General features: G+C 36.4%; 1 protein-coding gene across 1 annotated transcript in view; it reads left to right on the top strand.

The window, feature by feature from the left end:
- The window catches only part of COPG2 (COPI coat complex subunit gamma 2), a 107668-nt gene that overhangs the window by 32263 nt on the left and 49284 nt on the right, over positions 1–26121 (top strand). The window contains exons 8-15 of the mRNA XM_081038354.1: positions 699–785; positions 1867–2024; positions 15128–15261; positions 15803–15870; positions 17621–17809; positions 22528–22623; positions 22937–23180; positions 25342–25417. Of these exons, the coding sequence (XP_080894480.1) occupies positions 699–785; positions 1867–2024; positions 15128–15261; positions 15803–15870; positions 17621–17809; positions 22528–22623; positions 22937–23180; positions 25342–25417 (1052 nt within the window). The remainder of the gene's footprint in view (positions 1–698; positions 786–1866; positions 2025–15127; positions 15262–15802; positions 15871–17620; positions 17810–22527; positions 22624–22936; positions 23181–25341; positions 25418–26121) is intronic.

Raw genomic sequence — 26121 nt, 5'->3', positions numbered from 1 at the left:
TGATAAAGGTAAGGGTGTGGTGGGGGACTGGGAAGAAACTCAGGGTCGATCTCCCCCTCTTTGACCTGCACTCTGCCTCATGCTCTCGTCCCCGCTTTCCTTGGTGCGCTGTGTCTGCAACCCTTCAGTCTAAAGCCTCCTGTCCCCCTTCTAAGTTCCCTTCCAAGAAGCGGTCTTTGTTTTAGTAATACCGTTTCTTTTTTCAATCCAAACAAAATTTATTCATTATAACCTATCACATTTGATTAAAATTGGTTACTAATGTATGAATAGATTCTATCATCTGAGTCACAAGGGTTTCTGGTCCTGGAATATAATTGGTCAAGTTTTACAGCAGATGATGTATTGATACTCTGTTTTTTTTCTTCCTGCGAGTTTCCTGGAAGTAAAAGCCTGTAATGTTAACATTAAGTACCATTCTGTTAACTATCCATTCCTTTTCTGTCCCTCCCCTCTCATTTCCTTTTACACACCTCTCAGCCCACAAACAGTCCTCACCTTTGCAAAAGGATCTTAGGGAAAGTGTTTCTGGTTTATTAGTTGCTTCAGGAGTAGAGACTTGAAGTAGACTTATAAAGCTACAAAGCTGCTTTTTGGGTTTTTTTCCGGACTTGTCTTTTGGAAAACTAACTGATGTTTCTAAACTTCCAGTGATCATGCATTATCTAGTCTCTTTTTTTTTTTTTTTTTGTATTTAGCACATGATGAAGATAAGCTATGATGTGGTTAAGCGCTGGGTCAACGAAGCCCAGGAAGCTGCTTCAAGTGATAATATTATGGTCCAGGTATGGTCATTGAATCACATTAGCTCATCGTATCTGGAGATCACCTTTCTTTAACCCTGCATTTTAGGGGCAATTTGTTGGCTCCCCAGATGAGTATTAACTAAAGACTAATATCAAGCAGCTTAGAATTAAGCAGCCTATTAATGCCTACTCTCAGGTATCCCACCAATTATTACTGACACAGGCCCTGGTAGTTTTCAGGAGAAGCTGTAAGAATGTTGGAGAAAGAGTCTTATATTCAATGATAGATGAGATGCGCATTCCAAAGGTCCTTCCAAATGCATATAAGTCCTTTGTTTGAAAAATAATTTGTGAAGAATGATATTAAATTCTGAGCTTTTCAGGTCTTGATTTTAGTAGACATTAGAAAAACAGTAAGTAATTTTTACTTTGTGAAACTTAATAACCATTTTGTTGGGAAGATCTCATTTTGATATTCATTGGGTTATTCCTAATTAAAAGGAACAAGAATAAATTCTTAACTGGCAGTTTTATGTAAAGTACCCCATTTGTATTTGAGAGGGTACTCATTTATTCCCTTTCAGTGTTTATAACTTCTCATGTTAGCAAAGTCAGTTATGAGGAAACAGAGTAGTAAGTTTTCCCTTGGGAAACATTCTCACTCTCCTAACTCTGATTATTGTGCTTTTACACAAAGTGCTGTGATAATATGTACACTCCTTAAGCCTGCTTTAGGAGATGAATCTTTTAACTACTAACATGGTCACAGATGATTTAAAGCCACTCAAAGACCTGCAACGCTGGTAAAGCCTTGGACCTGAGAGCCTTTGTACTAAGGATGTTTAGGGCAATGCTGAACCTGCAGAGCCATCTTCAGATTGTATGTCACCTCCTTAATAATTGTCCAATCTGAGTGTACAACTCCTGGGGGTAAATTAGAAACTCTAATCCTTTCAATCTTGCCCATTTTTGATTCAGTATGTAAAGGATATCTCTGTGTACATTTGACTTGGGTATCTTTTTATTAAAAACCGAGTTCCACATGATTCTATTTTCATGTAATTTTGTCCTCTTTCCTACTCAGATTTTTGTATGTTACATTCTTTTTCTTGTTCTTTAGTACCACGCATTGGGAGTCCTGTATCACCTTAAAAAGAATGATCGCCTTGCTGTTTCTAAAATGTTGAACAAATTCACGAAATCTGGTCTCAAATCACAGTTCGCTTACTGCATGCTGATCCGGATTGCCAGTCGCTTACTAAAAGAAAACGAGGAGGGGTAAGTGTCTTTATCTAAACCTAGGTAGTTTTCCATTTGCTGGTTAATATTCCTTAATTTGTCTCCTTTATGAGTATTTCTTGGGTAGTGCTGACTTCATGGATGGATTTGATGTTTTCTAAATTAACAAAAGAAAAGTCATGGGATTCCAAGCCCTTTTTTCACCTGAATGTGTGCTCTGGTATGTGTGCTTAATAGATTATAGGTCTTAGGGTTTGGAGTAATTAAATGTGAAAGTGGGAAGTGATAGTAAGAACATCTTGTTTATCTCTTTTATACTTGTAAATGAGAGTGTTCAAGCACTGCATTTAATGACTTGTTTATTTAAATTATTAATTTAAAGGGCATTAGGGAGAGAAATAGAATTACACATTGGTAAGGTTCTTATATTGTTCGTGAAGTAGTGTTATATTATTTGATAGCAGACTGTGATAATATAAGGATGAACATTGTAATCTCCTGAGTAACCACTAAAAAATACTAAAAGATATAACGCAAATATCAACAGAGAAGATAAAATAGAATATTCAAAAATACTCAATTGAACTTCCTGCTTCCAGAAATGGTGGAATAGCTTGGTCATATTAGCCCTCCTGCAAATACTGGTTATATCATTAGTAAAAATTGTGGTTCCCCAAAACAAGGAAACCCAGAACTATTTAAAAGTACTGGCAAGTGTTGAAAAGCAGGCACAAGCTGGAGGAAAGTTGATGCCTGAACGACAGAAGCTCCGAGTATACTTGGTGAGATTTGTGTATTTCTGGCTGGTCTCCTGGGGGCAGTGTCCAGTCCTGGGTGTGGGGTCACAGAAAGCCATGGTATTTTCTGGACAGAGGGGTCAGAACACAATTTGAAATGGAAAGAATGATGAAAACTTATGGTAGAAATCCTGGAAAAGAGAGAGCCACAAATGGGGTGAGCCTCAAAATAAATTTTAAACTCTGCAAAAATCCTTGGCTGACCACTGAACGGTGCATGTATAGGCAAGACTCTAGGAAATCTGGAAAAAAGTAGTAGATGTGAACTGAAAGAACTTACTGGAGAATTTGGCTGCAGTTTACCATGGAGAAGATAAAGCTTGGAGTTTGATCCCAGTCTGGTCAACTGCCTGGTAGAGAAACATCATAAGTCCTAGTGTCTTTGCGTTCACAGAGTCTGTAGTCATGTGCCGTATACCGATGTTTTGATCAAAGATGGACCACATATGTGAAGGTGGTGCCATCAGATTATCATGGAGCTGAAAAATTCCTATCACCTAGTGACGTTGTCGCTGTCGTCACGTGGTAGCACAACACATTATTTCCATGTTTGTGGTGATGCTGGTGTAAACAAACCTGCACTGCCAGTCGTGTGAAAGTACAGTACAGGCAATTATGTACAGTACACAATACTTGGTAGATAGTAAATGACTATGACTGCTGTATGTATTTACTGTACTATTTATCATTATTTTAGAGTGTACTCTTTCTACTTACAAAAAAACCAGCTTGCTGTAAACCAGTACGCTGTGTTACGTGTGTCTGCAGCACCCTCACACTTCTTGTGTTCACCGGGTCTCTCAATTGCATCATTTTCTCCTGTGCCTGATTTAATCTCATGTTGTTTTGCTTATCATGGCCCCTGAGAATACAAAATCCACTGCTGATGTCACCAGTAAGAGGCCACATCGAGTGGTTGACCTGGAAATGAAATTGAAAGTGATTAAGGACTACGAAGGTGGAAAATCAGTGATGGTTATTGCTTGCCAGTCAGGCATGTCCCATTCCACTACAGCCATGATGTTGAAGAACAAGAACAAGTGATGGAAATTGTTAAAGGATCTGCTTCAATGAAGGCAATGAAGAGAAGGGTCTATATCAGGCATGAAGAAACTTCTAGTGACCTGGATTAAAGACCAGACACAGAAGCATATCCCTCTCAGCACTGTGATGAGCACAGCCAAAGCAAAACATTTGTTTGCAATGTTGAAAGGGAAGGCTGGCCCTGACTCTGATACAGAATTCACTGCTAGCTCTGAGTGGTTTAAACATTTCAAGAATCTTTATTCATTACATAATGTAAAAGTAAGTGGTGAGTCTGCAAGTGCTGATGGGAAGGCAGCTGAAGAATTTTTGGAAACTCTAAATAAACTGATTGTGGAAAAAAATTACTTGACCCAGCAAATATTCAATATACATGCAACCTCCCTGTTCTGGAAATGGATGCCGAAAAGGACTTTCATCCATAAGGAGGGCAAGTCAATGCCAGGTTTCAAGGCTTTTAAGGACAGGATAATAGTCTTGTTTGGGGGCAATGTTGCAGGCTACTAATGGAAACCCTCTGTGATCTGGCACAGAGAGAACCTCAGGGTTGTGAAGCATGTCAATAAGCACACACGCCAGTGTCCTACGGGAGCAATAAGAAGTCATGCGTGACCCAGCTCCTCTCCCAAGATGCCCTTCTGAATTACTATACCAGTGACATGGAGAAGCACTGTTTGAAGCATAACATACCTTTCAAGATTTTTCTTACTATTGACACCCTCTTTTTATCACAATATCAAAGTGGTGTTTCTCCCTCCAAACACAACCTCTTGGATCCAACCAATGGATCAAGGAGTAATAGCAGCTTTAAGGCCTCCTGCCTGACGGGGACCTTTGCCCAGGCTGTTGCTGCAACTGAGAAGTTACTGACGCAATTCTGGAGGGATTACAACATGTACGGCTGCATCAAGAACCTTGCTTGGTCTTGGGGGGATGTCACCAGAGAGTGTATGAATGACATCTAGAGGAAGACACTCAAAGGCTCGTTCATGATTTCAAAAGATCTGCCAAGCATGAGGAGTTGCCAAACTCAACACAGCTGTGGTTGAGATGGCAAACACCTTTCACGGGGTGTGGATGAGGGTGACCCTGTGTTACAATTGCCTATAGTATTCAGTACAGTAAGATGCTGTACAGGGTTGTAGCCTAGGAGCAATAGGCGATACCACGTAGCCTAGGTGTGCAGTAGGTTATGCCATCTAGGTTTGTGTAGATGCATTTTATGTTTGTGCAATGACGGAATTGCCTAATGAATGCATTTCTCAGAACGCATTCGTATCAAACGATGCGTGACCGTGTACAGTAAAAAACTGCTAATAGTGCAAAGAATTTGGACAGTGTTACCAATAGTTAAGAAAACAATCAATAGAAATTGACCCTGATATGACCCAAACATTAGAGTAAACAGACAAAATCTTCAAAACATCTATTCTAAATTTGTTAAAGACTTTAATGGGAAATAGTTATAATGGATGAACAGAGGAAATTGAACCTATAAAAAGGAGCTAAAAAGAAATTGTAAATCTTAAAATTTTTTGCCAGTCAGAATTGTACTACAGAAGCAGAACCCAAAAGGGGATAAATATATGAGTATACAAAGAATTGGCATATACAGTTTTGGGGCTTGCTAAAGCAGGTCCAAAACTGGTAGTGCAGGCTGTCAGGAAGGGAAGCTCACAGGCCGTCTGGAGTTCATGGGCACAGGCCAGAGCTGTTCTCCACTGATGGAATTTGTCATGTCTCATTTTACTGTAAACATCAAGATGAAACCAGGTCACATCTTCAACACTTTTCCTTGGTAATGCCCTCAAGTAAATAGGCAGATTCATCGCTGACAAGTTCTGCTTTCCACATAACTGCAGGACACAGTGTCACTAAGCTGTCTGCCAGTACATAACAAGGACCCACCCTATTCCACTTTACAATAACATGGTCCGCACTTCCTTCTAAGCCATCACTACAGGATTCTCCAGGACTGGATTTCTACAAGCCGGCTGTGAGCCCTCACTGACAGTGTCCTTAGAGACCAGATTCCTAATAATTGTGTGTTCAGGGCAATTTAGGCTTTTTTCATCATACTCCTCAAGATTCTTCCAGCCTCGATCCACTGCCTGATTCCAAAGGCAGTTCCATAACTTTAGGTATTTGTTACAGCAGCACCTCACTTCCAGGGACATCTATTGGTTTTTTATCGCTGCAAAAGCAAATTACCATAACTGGAATGGCCCATCACAACATCCACTTACGACCTCACAGTTCTGTGGGTTAGACATAGGTCCCATGAACTAAGGTCAAGATGTTGGCAGGGTGCTGCTGTTTACTGGAGGCTTAAGGGAAGAATCTCCCTCCACTCTCACTTAGGATGTTGGCCAAATTTATTTATTTGTGGTGATAGATTGTAGGTCCCTATTTCCTTGCTGACTGTCAGCCAGGGGTTGGTCTGTGCCATGTAAGGTTAGCATATTCACAGGTTCCATGGAGGAAGGCATGGGCATCCCTGGGGAGCCATTCTGCCTGCTACAAGTACACTAACTGAAATGGATAACTTGACAGATGGGCTTAACATCAGATTAGAGACAGGTGACGAAAGAATGAGTTAGTAAATTTGAAGATAGAGCAATAGAAAGTAATTTAAAAAACACAGAGAAAACAAGTTAAAGACAAACAGAGCTTCAGAGAACTGTGATATCAAGTGGCCTCCCACTTACCATATTTCCCTAAAAATAAGCTGAACAATCAGCACTAATGCGTCTTTTGGAGCAAAAATTAATATTAGACCCGGTTTTATTTTACTATAAGACCGGGTCTTATATAATTATAATTATAATATAATATAATGCCTGGTATAATATAATATATAATACCAGGTCTTATATAATATAAGACCAGGCATAATATAATATAATAGATTGGGTCTTATGTTAATTTTTACTTCAAAAGATGCATTCAAGCAGATTATCTGGCTAGGTCTTATTTTTGGGGAAACACGGTAATATGTAATTGGAATTCCAGAGAAAGATGTGAGAGAATAGAGCAAAAAGATATATGAAGAAATAATGAACAACTATTTCCCAATATGCATGTATCCTGGCAATGCAAGTTTGACCTAACAATCAAAAATCAAGATAACGGGCCGGTCCAGTGGCTCAGGTGGTTGGAGCTCCGTGCTCCTAAGGCCAAAGGCTGCCGGTTCGATTCCCACATGAGCCAGTGGGCTCTCAACCACAAGGTTGCCAGTTCGACTCCTTGACTCCCGCGAGGGATGGTGGGCTCCGCCCCCTGCAACTAACAACGGCGACTGGAGCTGAGCTGCACCCTCCACAACTACGACTGAAAGGACAACTTGACTTGGAAAAAAAAAATCAATGTAACATTTTTTGTTTAAAGAATAAAGAAGATAAGGGGGTAGGGTGTGGGAGATGAGGGTAAGGGGGATCAAATATATGGTGATGGAAGGAGAACTGACTCTGGGTGGTGAACACACAATGGGATTTATAGATGATGTAATACAGAATTGTACACCTGAAACCTATGTAATTTTACTAACAATTGCCACCCCAATAAATTAAAAAAAAAAATAAAGAAGAAAAATCTTAACACCTGAATGGATGCAACAAAAAGTAGTGGATAAAATTGAATGGCAATTTGTGATTAAAATATTCATATTTCTTTTCAAAGCGAAGAATGGAAGGGAACATCATTATTCTGATAAGGGTACCAAAAAATCTCCAGTAAACTCCATATTTATTGGTGAACTATTGAAGGCTTTCCCACTGAGATTGTGAATGAGACAAGGATATCGGCTAATCCTATTTTTCAAGTAACATTTTACGGGAAGTCCTACGTGGTGCAATAAGTAAAAAAAAAAACAAAACTAAAGATTTGAAAACTGTCTTTGCAGACAACATGATTATGCATATAGAAAATGCAAAATAATCTGTACATTATTGGAATTGATATTTGAATTTACCAAGGTTATTGGGTAGGTCAGTATCCCAAACCAATTATATTTTTATATCCCAGCACCCAATCAATAAGGTAAAATTTTGAAATGATGGTACCATTTGTATTAAAATGAAATCCTTAGGAATAATTCTACCAAAAATTGTGTACATCTCTACCCAGAAAATTATAAAATGTTATTTAAAGTCTGACCTGAATAAATGGAGGGATATATCATGTTCTTAGATTGGAATATTCAGTGCTGTAATGATGTGACATCTTATTTTGATCTGTGGATTCAGTGAAACCCCCAATCAGAATCTCAATTGGCTTCTTTTAAATTCCAAACAGAAATGCATACATTTGTTTGTCAAAAGTCAGACATGGATACCTTTAGTACTGTTATTCATAATAGCCTGAAATGGAAGCAGTCCGAATGTCCACCAATGACAAAATCAAAAATAAGTTGTATATTCATACAGGCAATAGTAGACAACAATGGAAATGAACAAATTACTGTTCAGTGCAACCACACGGATAAATCTCACTAAGCAGTCACACAAACACATTTTGTATAGTTCTATTTAAGTTAATTTTAGACATAATGGGCATAAGTAATTTATAGTATTAAAGGTTAGATAATACATACCTTTAGGGCAGGATCACAGTAGTGCTTGGAAGGTGGCATCTGGGGCTTCTGGAATGTTTGATATATTCATTTTCTTTGTCATAGGAGGTTTGTAATAATTTACTTATGATCTGGTTATAAATTTTTGCATGACAAACTACTGCAAAGCTTAAATTTTTTAACATCCAAGATGATAAAGAGAAAATTCTAAAAATCATATGAAAGTAAAGACACTTCACCCATAGTTTTACTTTAGATTTCTCTGAGTTGCATTGCATGCTGATTTTGAAGGGAAGCAGCCCTTCCCTGGAATAATCAGGGGTTACAAACTTTTCAGCTGTACAATGTGGCATGCTAGTAGCAGGAACCTCCATGTCAGCCTTCATGGTTGGGGAAGTACTAGCCCCTCCGTTGGCATGATGGGAAAGAGCTCAAGTCCAAGCTTTGTGCTTGACCAGAATTGATTGCCTTATGCATTTGGCTGAGTCCAGTTGTTCTGGAGGTCCATAGGAATCCAACTTCTTTTCTGGGTGACCAGGAGGTCAGTTTTGGACAAAATTACCCTTACCCCCTCACTTGTTAAATTCACTTGTTAATTCTCAGAATATCTCTGGCAATTCTTTTTGATTTTGTATGTATATTATCATAGATGGTGTTTCAAAAAAATTACAAGTTTTTTTTTTTTTTACTATAAATTTCCCTGTTAGTACTGCTTTTACTGCATCCCACAAGTTTTGGGATGTCGTGTTTTTGTTTGTCTCATGATATTTTCTAATTTTCCTTTTGATTTCTTATTTGACCCATTGACTGTTTGACAGTGTGTTAATTTCTACATATTTGTGAATTTTCTAGTTTTTCTTCTGTTATTAATTTCTAGTTTTACTTCATTGTGATTGAGAAAGATACTTGTTATGATTTAAATCTTCAATTTTGTAAGACTTGTCTTGTGACCTACCATGTGATCTATCCTGGAGAATGCTCCGTGTGCCCTAGAGAATGCGTGTTCTGCTGCTGTCGAGTGAAATGTTCTGTGTATGTGTGTTAGGTCCCTTTGATCTATCATGTTGTTCTAGTTCATGAACAGAGACTGTTTCTCCATGTACTTAGATTTCTCAGCAGGGTTTTGTAGTTTTCAGTGTAAAAGTCTTGCATTACTTTTATTAAATTTGTTTTTAAGTATTTTCTTTCTAATGCTATTATGAATGGAAATGTTTTCATTTTGTTTTGGATTAATTATTGCCAACATACAGAAATAAAATTGATTTTTGCATGTTAATCTTGTATCCTATAACCTTGCTATGGTCATTCAGTTCCGTGTGTGTATGTATTCCTTGGGATTTTCTCTGTACAGGATCATGTCATCTGTGAACAAAGACAGTTTTACTTTTTCCTTTCCAAACTGGATGTCTTTGATTTCTTTTTTTGCCTAATTTGTACCTCAGTACATTGTTGAGTACAAGTGGTGAAAGCAAACATCCTTGCTTTGTCCCTGATCTTAAGGGGAAAGCATTAAGCATTGTGTTAACTGTTGATTTTCTGGAGATGCCCTTTTTCAGGTTGAGGACATTCCCTTCAGCCTCTGTTTTTTTAAGAGTATTTATTACGAATGAGTATTAGAGTTTGTCAGTTGCTTTTTCTGTATCTATTAAGATGATCATGTGGTTTCTGTCCTTTATATTATCAATTTGGTATATAACAAAAATTGATTTTCTGTTGTTAAACCAATTTTGCATTGCTGGGATAAATGCTACTTAATTATGGTGTATAATTCTTTTTATGTATTGCTGGATTCAGTTTGCTGATTTTTTTAAAAGGAGTTTTGTGTCTGTGTCAGGAGGGATATTGGTCTGTAGTTTTCTTGTGAAAATTTGTCTTTGTTGTAATACTGGCATCACATTTGTTGGAAAGTAGTGTACCCACCTTATTTATTTTCTGAAAGAGTTTGTGAAGGATTGGTATTATTTCTTTAAATATTTGATAGAATAACCAATGAAATCATTGCTTTTTTTCTTTTTTCTAGTATGTTCAAAAAAATTTTTTTAATTGATTGGGGTGGCAATGGTTAGTAAAATTACATAGTTTTCAAGTGTACAGTTAAATAATATATCATCTATATATCACATTGTGTGCTCACCACCCAGAATCATTTCTCCTCCCACCACCTAGAGGATAAAGGAGGTCAAATATATGGTGACCTGGCTTTTCTTTGAGGAAAGGTTTTAAATAACTCATAAGTATATTTAGATTTTGTATTTCTTTGTGAATCAGTTTTGGTAGTTTGATATTTCTAGGGATTTGTCCATTTCATCTAAGTTATCTAATTTGTTGGCATATAATTCATAATATGCCCTTAAAATCATTTCAGTTTCTTTAGGGTCGGTAATTTGTGGTTTTTTTCTCTTTGTTTCATGGTTAGTGAAGCTGAAAGTTTGTCAATTTTGTCGATCTTTCTAAAGAATTAACTTTGGATTTCATTGACTTTTTTTTTTTAAATGTTTTTCTTCATTCTAGTCCATTGATCTCTGCTTTGATCTTTATTATATCTTCTCACTGTGGGCTTTGTTGACTCTTCTTTTTCTAATTTCTTAATTGTGAAAGCTCAGGTTATTGATTTCAGACCTTTTTTCTTTTCTGGTATAAGTGTGTAAAGTTGTAAATTTCCTTCCAAACATTGCTTTTAGCTATGTCTCATAAATTTTATGTGGTATGGTTCATTTTCATTCAGTTTCATATATTTTGCCAATTTCCATTTGATTTATTCTTGATCCATGCGTTATTTAGAAATGTTGTTTAATTTCCAAATATTTTGGGATTTCTCCTATTTATTTTCTGTTGTTGATTTATAATTTAATCCAGCTGTGGTTGGGTAACATACTTTGATGATTTCCATCCTTCTAAATGTATTGAAACTTTTTTTATGACTGTCATTTAATCTATCCTTGAGACCTGTCCACATGTTCTTAAAAATGTGTGTTTTACAGTCATTGGGTTATATTGGATGATTACGTTCAAGTTTCCTATATCCTTGATGATTTTATATCTAGTTGTTCCATTAATTATTGGGTAGGTATAGACATCTCCAACTATTGTTAAATGATTTGTTTTTCCTTTCATTTTGTCAAGTTTTGCTTCGTGTATTTTGAGGCTCTGTTAAGTGTGTATATATTTGTCATGGTTGTATCATCCTGGTGTATTGATCTCTTTCTCATTATGAAATGTCATTTTATCTCTTATTATATTTTTGTCTTAAATTCTGTTCTGTCTGATACTAATATAGCCACTCCTGTTTGCATGGTGTATCTTTTCTCATCTTTTTACTTTCATCCTATTTGTATCTTTGAATCTAATGTCTGTCTCTTGTAGATAGAATATGATTGGATTTTGCTTTTTCATACTGTCTGGCAATCTCTATGGTCTGGTTGGGTGTTTAGACCATTCACATTTAATATAATTATTGATATGGCTGGATTTACTTTTTCAATTTTTCTGTTTGTTCTATGTAAGTCTCCTGTATTTTTGTTCCTTTTCAATTGCTTTTTTTTGTGTTAAATATTTTCAGTGTATCATTTTAATTTCTCTGTCAATATTTTTACTTTTTTTCCCACTTTTTCTTAGTTGTTAATCTAGGGATTAGAACATACGTTTTAATTTACCACAATCTACTTCAGATTAAAATTAATACTACAGAAACTTAATTAAAATTAATTAATTAAAAATTAATACTACAGTATTAAATACTAATTTAATACTTCAGAATTAAATTAATACCAATTTAATTCTAGCAAAATACAGAATTTTTGCTCCAATGTAGTTCCATTCTCTCCCTGCTCCTGTTTGCTATTATTGTCATGTGTATTACGTGTGTGCTATAAATCCAACATAGTGTTATAATTATTGCTTTATACAATTTTATATGTCCTTTAAAGTAGTAAAGAAATGAAAACAATGTATCCATAGAATCTTTTATATCACTTTACATATTTACCATTTCTAGTGCTCTTTATTTCTCCTTGATTATTCGTGTCACTGTTCAGAGTCAGTATTTCAGTCTAAAGAACTTACTTTAGTATTTTTGGTAAATTAAATCTATTAGCAATGCATTTTCTCAGACATTGCTTATGTAGGAGTGTTCTTTTTTATCTTTCATTTTTGGAGGGTAGTTTTGCTGGATATAGAATTCTTGTTTTTTTAGTTCAGCACTTTGAATATGATCTACTGCCCTTTCTCTTCCACTGTTTCAGGTGAAAAGTCAGCCATTAATTATATCGATGCACCCCTGTACCACGTGATGAGTAGTTTTTATTTTACTGCTGTTGAGATTTTCTCTCTGTCTTATACTTTTGGCAGTTTAACTATGGTATTTCTGTGTGTGGATCCTTTTGTATTTATGCTGCTTAAGATTTGTTGAGCTGCTTAAATGCATAGATTAATACTTTAAATCAAATTTGGGGAGTTTTTGGCCATTCTTCAAATACTCCTTTTGCCCTTTTGTTCTCTCCTTTCCTTCTGGGATTCCTATTATGCAAATGTTGTTACATGTGGTCATATTCCACAGGTCTCTAAGGCTTTGTTCTTTTTTCTTTATTCTTTTTTCTTTATTTTCCTCAACTGGACTATCTTGGTGTACCTATCTTCAAGTTTTCTGGTTCTTTCTCCTGCCAGTGTAAATCAAGTGTTGAATTGCAGATTTTAATTTTTCACTCCTGTTATTGTACTTTCCAAATCCAGAATTTCTGCTTGGTTTTTTAAAAAAACAATAACAAAAACTCATTTCTGTCTATTTATAGACTCTCTTTGATAAGGCATGATTGTCGTGCCTTTAATTCTTTAATTCTTTAATCCCTTTCATTCTTTAGACATGGATTCCTTTATTTCTTTGAATATGTTTATATTAGTTGATTTAAAGCCTTTGCCTAGCAAATCCAACATCTATGCTTCCTCAGGAATTATTTCTATTGATCACCTTTTTTCCCTCCTATACATGGGCCATACTTTACTATTTCTTTGTATCATAACTTTTTGTCAAAAACTGGATATTTTAAGTATATAATTCTGGTTTTCAGATTTCCCCCTTTCCCATCCTCTAAGAGTTCTTTTGTTGTTGTTGTTTTGCTTTTAAGATTTTATTGGGGAAGGAGAACAGGACTTTATTGGGAAACAGTGTGTACTTCCAGGACTTTTCCAAGTCAAGTTGTTGTCCTTTCGATCTTAGTTGTGGAGGGTGCCGTTCAGCTTCAAGTTGTTGTCCTTTCAGTCTTAGTTGTGGAGGGTGCAGCTCAGCTCCAGGTCCAGTTGCCATTGTTAGTTGCAGGGGGTGCAGCCCACCATCCCTCATGGGAGTCGAACCGGCAACCTTGTTGTTGAGACAATGTGCTCCAACCGAGCCATCCGGGAACTCAGCTGCAGCTCAGCTTAAGGTGCCGTGTTCAATCTTAGTTGCAGGGGGCGCAGCCCACCATCCCTTGTGGGAGTGGAGGAATCGAACCGGCAACCTTGTAGTTGAGAGCCCCGCGCTCCAACCAACTGAGCCATCTGGACATCCGGGAGCTGAGCGGCAGCTCATTGACTTCATTCTAGTTGCGAAGGACGCAGCTCGCTGGTCCATGTGGGAATTGAATCAGCAGCCCCATTGCCCAGAGCTCACGCTCTAACCATCTGAGCTACCCGTCCACCCTCTCAAGAGTTTTTTTTTTGCTCTTTATTATTGTTTGTTTGGTGACTTTTCTGGGCAAATAGTGCAGTCCTTATTCTTTGTCATGTGTGGCCACTCAGCTTAGTTAGCTGATTGGTCAGAAAATTTTTTGACAGATTTTCTTAAAAGCTTTAAAGCAACATGTCTCTTACCCTTTTTCCAGTGGGCATTTTGTGTGTTGAGTGGGGTGTGTCTTCCATGCTCTTGCAATTTATAACTGCGTTAGCCTTCACTTCCTACTTATGCAGAACCTCCAGATCAGCATTGGTGAGAGATCAGGGCTCTGTCAGGTCTTTCCTGGACATTTGCACAGCCTTCCACATTTGCATGGCCTTCTACAGCCTCAGGAATATGTCGGAAATTGTCAAAGCTCCCAACAGACATCTCAGTCCTTAGATTTTCCTTTTAAATTTTTTGTCCAGCTTCTTGATTGCCCCAACTGGAATCGCTGCCTCTGGCAACTGCAATGTTAAACAATTGCCACTGATTTTGGGGGGAAAAACTCCCTGGAGGCATAGCGCTTTCCTCAGTGCATGAGCTCTGAGTCAGATGACACATAGATTAGCTCCAGGAATGGGGCTATGCTAGGGAGCACCAGTCAGGTCAGATCGTGACAGATCTCTGGGCACAGGGCTTTCAAGGGGGCTCCAAACCCACCTGCCTCCTCCAGTGGCTCCTAGGCTACTGGCTTTCATAGATACTACATTTGCGAGGCTGCTGGTTTCCAGGGATGCCATGAAACTGGGAAGAGAGAATGGAAATAGAGCAAGTCAAAATACCAGAAAACTTTCTGTTCTTTTCTCGAATAAATGTTCCTAGGATTGTTGCAAGTCTTTGGCTAATTTGTAGAGTGCTTAAAAAGTTGATTTTGAAAATTTATGCCAGTGTTCTCATTATTTTTATGGAGGAATGGATTTCCAGAGGTCCTTCATCCATAATTCCAAAAGTGCTTCTCAGTCAGTCTGTGTTTTTAACCACTATGCATATTGCCTTTGTTGTTTTTGATATCTAATCATGGCCCACATATTTTTATTGTCAGTCATGAAAGCCCACTCTTTGATTTCATTGAGAGCTGCTTGCGAAATAAACATGAAATGGTTATTTATGAAGCTGCTTCAGCCATCATCCATCTTCCTAACTGTACTGCAAGGGAGTTGGCACCTGCTGTTTCAGGTTAGTTGTGTAGTTCATAATTGGCTTTTGTTTATGTTCTTATGCTTTTGTTTTAAGCTACAAGGTCTGTAGGATGGCTATTAATGATTTTTGCACCTTAGCTCTGTATATACAGCTTTTGCATTCTGATATATAGATGATTATTTTAGTTGTTCATAATTACGTATACTTCTTCTGAAGTTACTATTTCCCCATGGAAAACATTTAAAAGTAACTTTAATGCCATCAGTTCTCCTTAGTGTTTAAAAAGCCCGTTTGCTCTTGTAACTATAAATATTCCTAACATTTAAATTCAGATATTAATGGTTATATCATTTCTTTTAGAAAAAAAGAATAAACTTTGTTTTCTATACTGTAAAGGTTTTATAACGTGACAAAAATGGCTTTTTCCATTTTTGATGGTACACTTTTCATGTGAATTTTTGATGCTGTGATCTCATTTCTTATGCATATTTTGAATGTTTCTTCACATACTATGTCTTCAGATATATGCTCTATGATGAAATGAGCGATATTCACAGTGACCTTTTTTCTTTTCTAGTCCTTCAGTTGTTCTGTAGCTCTCCTAAGCCAGCTTTGAGATACGCAGCTGTGAGGACCTTGAACAAGGTAGGTGTCCCTTTGCTAACGATTGACTTACATCAGTATTTGATTGAGAAATATAATGTGAAGCATTTGGCTTTGTCTCACGGTTAGTAGATGTGACGGATGGGTTTCACTTCTGTAGCACCTCGCTTGTATTTGTGTCCTCAGGTAGTGCCCCTTTTACTGTTATTCAACTGCAGATTATAATTCATTTCTGACCTTTAAGCCCTGTACAGTGTAGAGCCACACTGTCCAATATGATGGCCATTAGTCACAAGTGGCTGTTTCCATTTAAATTAATTAAAATTCAATAAAATTAAAAATGGATTTTTTTTCTGTCACTCTAGTCACACTTCCTGTGCTCAGTAGCCACATGTGGTTAGTGACTCTCACCTTGGACAGTGCACATACAGAACATTTCTGTCACTTCAGAAAGTCCTCTCGATGGTGCTGGTCTACAGGCCAATGTTAATCACATACGACATTTTAAATTTTATAGCTAAACACAACGTTTTTTTAAAGACGAGATTAATTTTAATGTTTTATTTACCCTAATATATATAAAATGTAATATTAACATGTAATCAGTATAAAATCGTTGAACATATATTTTGCCTTTTAATTTCTTTCACATCTATTGTATATTTTATTTTATATTTACAGCGTGTCTCAATTTGGACTAGCCGCAAATGCTTAGCTGTAACGTGAGTCGAGAGGATACAGTACAGAAACACAGAATAAATAACCATAAAAATTTTAAATGAAAAGTTTAATGTAGTAGAAGGCTTGTCAGAAGGCAGTACGTTATTGATTATAAATTAATTGTACGAACAATTGGAGGAGGGAGAAGTTTAGAGCAGCCATGGAAGAAGGCTTTATAGAACAATTATTTGAATTGTATTTAAGAGTTGATATAAGTGACATTCCTTCACCTATAATTTTGGAGCCAGCTATGTCTCAGAATTCAGTATTTTGTGAATTTTAGAAACATTATATGATGTTATCTCGTATGTACTAACCCCACTGGGCCTGGAGCAGCACCCCACCATTAGACACATTAATATTTCTACACTGTACGTGTGACTATCCTTACTAACTGGACTAAATTAAGACTTAATTTACATTAGTTTGGGTCATGTTTGCTATTAAATGAATTTTGATGCCAGTATTTTGCTTAGTTTTCAATTTTTAAAATTTGCTTAGTTTTCAATTTTTTAAATTTGTGGGTAAAGGATTCTATACCAGTATTGGGATAGGCGGAGAGGGGAACGACATCAACAAAAACAAAAAAAAGCAGAATGACAGACATGATTTTATGAACATGAGCAGTTCGCTTCGGCTGGACTTTGCTTGTTTAAAAACAAGTGTTTTCCAAGTGATAAGATATTAACAGTCTTGAGCAGTGTTTGCCACGGTCCTGTGCTTAGAGATTCTATCATCTAGTAGAATAGATAGCCATGTATACATGTACCATAAGGACAAACAAGCCAACTGTGACAAAAGGCACTGTGATACTCTTATAAAGGTTATAGAAACCAGGGAAGAGAAGGTGCAGTGCTGTACTCTGACGGTGGCTATTAATCATTTGTCAAGTGACATATACCTTATTAATTGGAAACGTTATTGAAACAGTTCCTTTTAACCTGTGTTGTCCCATTTAGGTTTTAAAAAGCCACTTAAATTAAAATTTCTATTTCCCTCATTCTTTGTTTTTTTCAAGTTCTGTTCTTTATTAATAACAATTTGCTTAATATTTTTCTTGCCCTTCCACAAGGTGGCAATGAAGCACCCCTCTGCCGTCACTGCCTGCAATCTAGACTTAGAAAACTTGATCACAGACTCAAACAGAAGCATTGCTACCCTGGCCATCACTACACTCCTCAAAACAGGAAGTGAGAGCAGTGTGGACAGGCTCATGAAGCAGATATCTTCTTTTGTGTCTGAAATCTCAGATGAGTTCAAGGTAAGAGTTTAAATAGGTGGCTTGCCCATTTATTTTCTTAACAGTATCTTTTGATGAGCAGAAGTTTTAAATTTTTATTAAGTCTAATTTATTAGTTTTTTTTGCTTTTACAGTTTTGCTTCCTGTGTTCTAAGAAATCTCTGTCTACTTCTAAGTCTTAAAGATACTTTCTTATGTTTTATTGTAAATGTTTTGGGATTTTATTTTAGCCTTTTCATTTTGTTCTATGAACCAACTTGAATTAATATTTGTGTACTGTGTGGTAAGTTCAGTTTTTTTCCCCATACTGATATCCAGTCATTCCAGCATAATTTGTTGAAAAGATTTCTCTTTCCCCATTGGAGTTCTTGGGCATCTTTGTCTGAAAAACAGATAACCATATAATTGTAAATATATTTCTGGGCTCCTTTTCATATTCCATTGATCTGTTTGTCAATACTCTGCCAGTACCATGCTCTATATATTATTAGAGTTGTATGGTACCTCTTAAACGTCAAGTAGTATTGTCTTCCAACTTTGTCTTTTTTTTTAATATTAGAATTCCTTTGCATTTCTATATAAATTTTAGAACCAGCTTATAACTTCTTTAAAACAAAGCCTGCTAGAGTTATGATTGGGATTGTGTTGAATTTATAAATCAATTTGGGGTGAACTGACATCTTAACAATGTTAGTTCTTCCAGTTTATGAATATGGTATACCTTTCCCTTTACTTAGGTCTTTAATTTCTCTGAGCAGTGTTTTGTAGTGTTTACTCCAGAGGTCTTACATGTCTTTTGTTAAATTTATATCTAAATATTTTATGCTTTTTGATTCTATTTTATTAAAATTTATTTTCATTGTTTGCTACTAGTATATAAAAATACATTTTTTTTACATTCCCATAACTCAGTATCCTTGCTAAGTACCGTATTAGTTCTCGTTGTTGTTATATACATTATTTATGTAGGTTGTCTATGTAAATAATCATGTTATCTGTTAATAAAGACAGTTTTACTTCTTCATTTCTAATGGAAATGCCATTCCTTTCTTTTTCTTGCCTTATTAAAATGGCTAGGATTCCCAGTACATTGTTGAATAGAACTGGTAAGAATGTGCTAATCAGAAGAGCAGTAAGAAAATTAGAAAGATTTTATTCTTGCATTCTTATTTCTCAGTCAAGAAGTATAACTCACCCCATTTACTCTATTCTAGTATACATCTAGACTTTTAAAAAACAAACTTAGCCTATATATTCAAGTGGACATTTTGATTCTTTGGGGAACCAATGAAGGTCATTTTGTGGTGTAGTTTATTGAATGAATGTCCTATGCTTGGACATTTAGATAGTTTGCAATTACAAATAATGCTGCAGTGGATAACTTTGTGCATATGTTTTCTTGAAATGTTGGAGGTATATCCTTAGGGTAAATCTTTAGAAGTCCTTATGCTAGGTTGAAGGGTATCATTTCTTTTATAATGAGGGAAGTTAAACATCTTTTCATATTTTTAAGGATCATTTAATACTTTTTGAATATTGTTTACTCATGTCTTTTTCCTATTTTCTGTAGGATTTTTGGTCTTTCATTTCCTCAATTATTTATAACATTTTCTTATATATTAGGGATATTATTTTTTTATCTGTGAAATGTTATATTTTTCCCCAGTTTGTCATTTGTCTTTTGATTTTTCTTATGATGTCTTTTGTCATGCAAAATTTTTTATTTCTGTGTAGTCAAATTTGTCAATCATTTATTTTATTGCATTTGTCTTTTGAGTAATAGTTAGAAAGCCTTTCCCTTTAGATTATAGAATCTGAATGGGTAAATGAGAATTCACCCATGTTTCCTTCTGGTATGTGCATATAGCTTCATGTTTTACATTTTAGATATCTGATCAATTGGATTTTATTATTATATATGGTACCCTGTTTCCCCGAAAATAAGACCTTGCTGGACAATCAACTCTAATGCATTTTTTGGAGCAAAAATTAACATAAGACATATTGTATTGTATTGTATTATATTTTATATTCGGTCTTATATTATAGTAACATAAGATCGGGTCTTATATTAATTTTTGCTCCAAAAGATGCATTAGAGTTGATTGTCCGGCTAGGTCTTATTTTCAGGGATACACGGTATGACAAGTGGATCTCATTTTTCCGTTTTTCATTTCCCCCCCAAATTTTTATTTAAAAGACTGTCTTTGCCCCGGTGATTTGAGATACCACCTTTATCATATACTAAAGTTCTATATGTATTTGGGTCTATTTGGGACTTTGCGTTCTATTCTGTTGTTCTCGTTATCTATTCACACATCAGTACCACACACTATTTTAAGTATAGAGGTTTTGTAGGATGTATTAATATCTGTTACTCCCCTCTCATAGCTCTTTATTTTCATTGATTCCCCAGCTATTCTCACATATATATTTTTCCTTATGAATTTTTGTGTTAACTTGTGTAGCTTCATAAAAAAAATCTCATTGGCATTTTTATTGGGATCATCTTAAGTTTATATGTTAATTTAGGATTAAACAGATATGTTGATGATGTTGACAGTTTAACTAGGAGCAAAGGATGTCTTATAATTTGTTCAAGTCTACATTTGGGCCTTTCAAAAATATTTTATAGTACTTTTATATTAGTTTTGAATGTCTTTAAAATGCTTTTCTTGAGTATTTTGTCTTTTTTGTTGTTGCTATTATAAATGCTTTTATGCATTATATCTTTTAACTAGTTGTTATTCATGCCTATAAATAGTATTATTTTTGTATGTTTAATTTTGTGTCCTACCACTGTGTTTCCCTGAAAATAAGACCTAACCAGACCATCAGCTCTAATGCGTCTTTCGGAGCAAAAATTAATATAAGACCTGGTATTATATTATATTATATTATATTATATTATATTATATTATATTATATAAGATCCGGTCTTATATTATAATAAAATAAGACTGGGTCGTATATTAATTTTTGCTCCAAAAGACGCATTGGAACTGATGGTCCAGCTAGCTCTTATTTTCGGGGAAACACGGTACCTTGCTGAATTAGTTTATTGAGTTAGTTTTATTGATTCTCTAAGGTTTCCAGGTATCTTATCAAGTCATCTGTAAATAAACATAGTTTTGTCCTATATTTTCCAATTCTTATTTCTCTAATTGTTTTCTCTTGTCTAATTGCATTGGCTAATATCTCCAGAATAATGCGAAATAATAGTTGAGATAGTGGCATCATTGTATTGTTTCTGACCTTACAGGGAATGACCCTTGGGGTTTTCTGTTAAGTAATATGCTAACATTAGGATTGAGGGGTATGTGTGTGTGCAAAATGGAATTATCCATCTATTCCTATTTTAGTTTTTCAAGAATTTTTATTAGGAACGGGTGTTGGATTTTATCAAAGGCTTCTCAGAATCTATTGATATAATCAATACTAAATATCAATATATTGTCTTCATAGCCTCAATATGAGTTAACCAGTTTGCTAGCGTTGAACCATTCTTGCGTTCTTGGTATAAATTTCATTTCATCATGACATATTATTTTCTTACTCTAGTGTTGGAGTGTTAACTAATATATCACTTAGAATTTTTGCATCAATATTCATAAATTACTTCCATCTGTAATTTTTTATTTTTGTACGTATACCATCTTTATTAGGTTTAGGTATTATTGCTTCACAAAAAGCCTGGTATTTTCCTTCATTTCCTATGCTGGGAAATGATGGATCTAGATTTGGGACTATCTGGTTTTGGGGAGACAATTCTCTATTCTCCATGAGTTTCCTGCATTTCTGCACATCTTGCAAGTTAGGCACTGACAGTTTCCTACTGTCCCAGCTTGTTCCCTTTTTGTAGTGCAAGATATCTTGCAGCCTTAGAAAATCCAGCGTTTCCCTGTCAAAGTCAAGGGCAGGTTCCCGTATAGCCCTAGAAGGTATAGCTCATGCTCCCTCTAGAGCAAAACACAGACATGCTCACTGTCCAGTGTAATACGGATAATGTTTCCCTTAGAGCAAAGGACCGGCATACTTTCTGCCCGCTGTAACATGTCCAAGTGCTGTACCTCAGGGTTCTGGTCCTCTAATTCAGTCTGTTCAGGTCCAAGTATTATCTGGTCTTTTTGCATTGCCCTATGGGGACTGGGACTCAGGAAACTAGCCCTACGTACTGATACTCTAGCTACTGCTTTGCTGTGAGGAATTGACTGTCTTTCATCTCTGATCTAGGATCTCGTGTTCTCCACTAGCATCCATGAAATTGTGGCAGGCTAGCGGTTAGCTTGCAAGAACAGTAAAATGTCACACCCTTCTCACTTCTTGACACTGTCTTTAAAGTTGTGGTAAAATTCTCCTAGAAACCATTTTGTGAAGTAGTTCCTTGATAAGTTCCTCTGTTTCTTCTATGGAACTCAGTGTGTTTAAGCTTTTAATCTTTACTGTTCACTTTGAAATTGTATGTGCTTATTTCCTTGGAGCAAAGGGATGAGGTCTCTTGAATGAACTTTATTTTTACTTTGCTTTTTATATTCCCTTGAGGTTTACTTATCTTTCATGAAGAACCTTTATTGTCATTTTGATTAACTACAGCACCTTCTTAGCTTGCAGTAGATAAGAAAGTATGCTGAGTAGCTAAAGTTACAAAGATGAACATCCTTTCTGTATTTAGTGTTTTAAGGGTGGTCGTTGTACGGTCCTTGTAAAGGTGAATGGTCTTTGTGTTTGTTTTTCTACAGGTGGTGGTTGTACAGGCAATTAGTGCTCTCTGTCAGAAATACCCTCGAAAGCACAGCGTCATGATGACTTTCCTCTCCAACATGCTCCGAGATGATGTAGGTGGACTGCTCTATAATCACAGGAAGTTGCTCTCTTAAATTCTTAGGATTCCCATTAAATACCATAGTATTTAAAGCAACTTTCTTCGTCATCTAAGCATGCCTCTCAAATATTATGCTTAATTCTGGTCGCAGTCGTATGTTACTACACATGTTATTGCTTTAACTTTCCCACTTCCAGAAAACCCACTTTTGTTCCTTTCATAATGGAAGGGAAATGAAATTTGAATACTATAAGCGTGAGCCTTGGGGTATAAGCATTTCTCCAAAAAGCGTTCTCAGAATGAATGGCAGTTTTCTCTTTTGCCAGGGAGGCTTCGAATATAAGCGGGCCATTGTGGACTGCATAATCAGCATTGTGGAAGAGAACCCCGAGAGTAAAGAAGCAGGTCTAGCCCACCTTTGTGAATTCATTGAGGACTGTGAACATACTGTTCTGGCTACTAAGATTCTACACTTGTTGGGCAAAGAGGGCCCCAGAACGCCTGTCCCGTCCAAGTATATCCGCTTTATTTTTAATAGGGTCGTCCTGGAGAACGAGGCTGTCAGAGCCGGTGAGTCTTTGGAACACTGCTAATGATGTAACTGCTGATCTTTTGAAATGCTGAACTCAAGGGGATGGGGATGAATTGGAAAATGAAGTTACAAGGTCTGTGTGCTGGTGGGATCTTGGAGCATACTTAAGCCCCACATATACACCTCTTTCTCTGTATTCCAGTTTCCATCCTGACTTCTGCCATGTATTAGAGGCAAAAAACCCGTGACGCTCAGTATGATAGGAATACTATGATGGCATCATCCACTTTTTTAGAGTTATAGCCATAAGTATGATTGTCTGTGGTGTGTGTGTATGTGTGTGTGTGTCTTTTAGATAGGTCTTAGGAATGTTTTTACTTCCTCTTCTCTGATCATTCCTTCCCTTTAGCATGTGAACAGATTCACCTTTCTCATATTAAAATATAAACCCTCCTTTGATCTGTTATCTCTCACTAGCTACTGACTGTACTTCCCCGGGGAGATAAACGTGCAGTCGCCATTACTAGCTGACTCCATGGACTAATTTTTCATTCTCTCTTCACCTCACATCTGGCTCTCCCCCTTAAAAGTCCTCTGAAACTATGTTTTTTTTAATTACTTATAAGGTAGTTTGAAAATCAACTTAGACGCGTGCATGTCCTTATCTTTGTTCGCCTGTCGGTCAGTTTGGTGTCCTGTTGACTCAACACTTCATGACGTTTTCTTTCCCTGGGCTTCCACAACAGCCTGCCTCTTTGTATCACTTCTCAGTCTTATTTATCGAGCTTTCTTTCCATTCCTTAAAATGTTAGTTTTCCTTAGGGATTTGTCTTAACATACACTTGTTTTTCTGGGAATTATTTTCAGAGCTCTACTGATATGCTGGGACATTGCAGTCATGCCTCTTTCCCATGCCTCTTTCCCGAACTTGTATGTCCAGCTACCTAAGGCACTTCAAATTCAACTTCAAACTCACCCAAATTGAAATTCAAACTGAAATTCAAACTCACCCAAACTGAAATCCTCACCTTTGTCATTCACACAGTTGCAAAGGCAGAAATTTATTCCACTGTTTTATAACCTCGATCTATTCTTTGGCAAAATTCTATCAGTTCTGTTTCCTTACTATTTCTTTATTTTCTTTTTCTATTTTCATGGGTGCTACTTTAGACTCTCACCCATTTCCAGTGCCCACCTAGTCCCACTGCGTCCAGTCCCACACAGACCCAGTTTGTTCTCCACGCTCTGCTACAAAAATTGTCTCTGCATGCAAAATCTGCCCACAAATTAGGTGCAGCACACTGTGCTACAAATACACACATTTATCCTGTATTTAACCTCCTGGAACAATAACTTTGAGGTTAAACCACCACCTATTTTTGTTTTATCTCTAGTGTCTCCTGCTCTCTAACATGGGTCTTATTCTTCAGCCTTACTCATCTGTGTCCAGTTCCAGTATTCCTCCATGCTTTCTTCTCTAGGCTGAGGGCCTTTGCACTTGTCCTTCTCTCTGCCTCTAATACTTTCCCTGCCTTTTCCCTCTGGCTAACCCTTCTTGTTGTCCAAAATTTAGCTTAAGTAGTAAGTGTTAACCTCTTGCCGTACTTCTCCACCAACTCAGATTTAAGTTCCTTTCTTTGTATTCACATAGCATCCTGGATATAGTTCTACCATAGATTTACTATGTTGAGTTGTAATTATCTCTTTATTTACCTGTCTTTCCCACTAGAGCACAGCTTCTTTAAGTGAGGGGCTATGTCTTTGTCTTTCTACCCCAGCACGTATCACAATTCCTGACAAAAGTTAGGTGAGCAATAAATCTTTGTTGAATGAAGTGAATTTTAGTAATAGAGTTTCTTTTTTATGCTTGGAGCTGGTTATTTGAGATTAGAGCTTAATTATGTCAGTGTGGTATTTAAGGGGGTTTTCATCAGGGTAGAGGATAGCTCATAAAAGAAATATGTGATTCCTTTTCCACAATGTCTGGAGGATTTTCCTATTCAGAGCTCTCTTGGGCCTGCATATTTCTATTTATGCTTAAATGGATCAAAGAAATAAGATCAAGAAACACACGATAAAATAGTAAGAGAGTTTATTCCCACTGAACATGAGGAAACCTTTCTCATTTTTTTTTTGAATGGTTATTACTTAACTCTAGAAACCAATATTTATGTTGCTTCATTTTATGCTTCATTGTAGCTGCTGTGAGTGCTTTGGCTAAATTTGGGGCTCAGAATGATAACCTTCTCCCAAGCATCCTTGTACTCTTACAAAGGTAAGTAAAACAGTGTCTTTTTTTAAAATAAGAAGCACCATGTGGCTGAATAGAGAGTTCCTCATTGTACCGTATCATACACATTGCAGGGCCTAAGGGTAGAGCTGGTGGAGTGAGGGGCAAATGGCATTTTTCTTCTCTTCTAGTAATTTTGTATGTGCTAAGTACTATAAAATTTGACTTTTCAGGAAGTGACTTAAATGCATATACCTCAATTGGTATAATAGGGGCCAACTTCAAAGTGATTCACTAAGTAGAGTTGAAAATATCATCTTTTCGTGGTCTCCCTTCCTATTTGATGAAGAAAAGACTTGGCGTTAGCAAACACTCTGTGATTACATCTTGTAATTGAAGCAGAAAAATTACAAGTCGAAGGCTGGCTGGTTTAAATGAAACAAATTGCCATTTGAGTAGTAACAAAGCCTGGATTCTGAATGCTTTTTAGTATCCTTAGAAAGTCTGATATTCCCATTTCTTAATTATAAAGAAGTCAAGTCTTTATCAGGGTCATGTGGTTGCAGATCCAAGAGAAGACTCCAAACTGCTATCTCCTGTTATTTGTTCTTCCTAATTATCTTAATGCTGACTTATGTAGTGCTTCTGATACACAGTGATACTGTTTGGTCACCAATTCAGAGCAGCACCTAAGATTTATGGAGATTTTAAGATCCACTGTTGTGTGTTGTTGAACGCTTTTATAACGA

The sequence above is a fragment of the Rhinolophus hipposideros genome (genome assembly GCF_964194185.1).
Source record: "Rhinolophus hipposideros genome assembly, chromosome: 25".
Taxonomy (NCBI): domain Eukaryota; kingdom Metazoa; phylum Chordata; class Mammalia; order Chiroptera; family Rhinolophidae; genus Rhinolophus; species Rhinolophus hipposideros.
The sequence above is the reverse complement of the archived record's forward strand: the minus strand, read 5'-3'. Positions and strand labels throughout refer to the sequence as shown.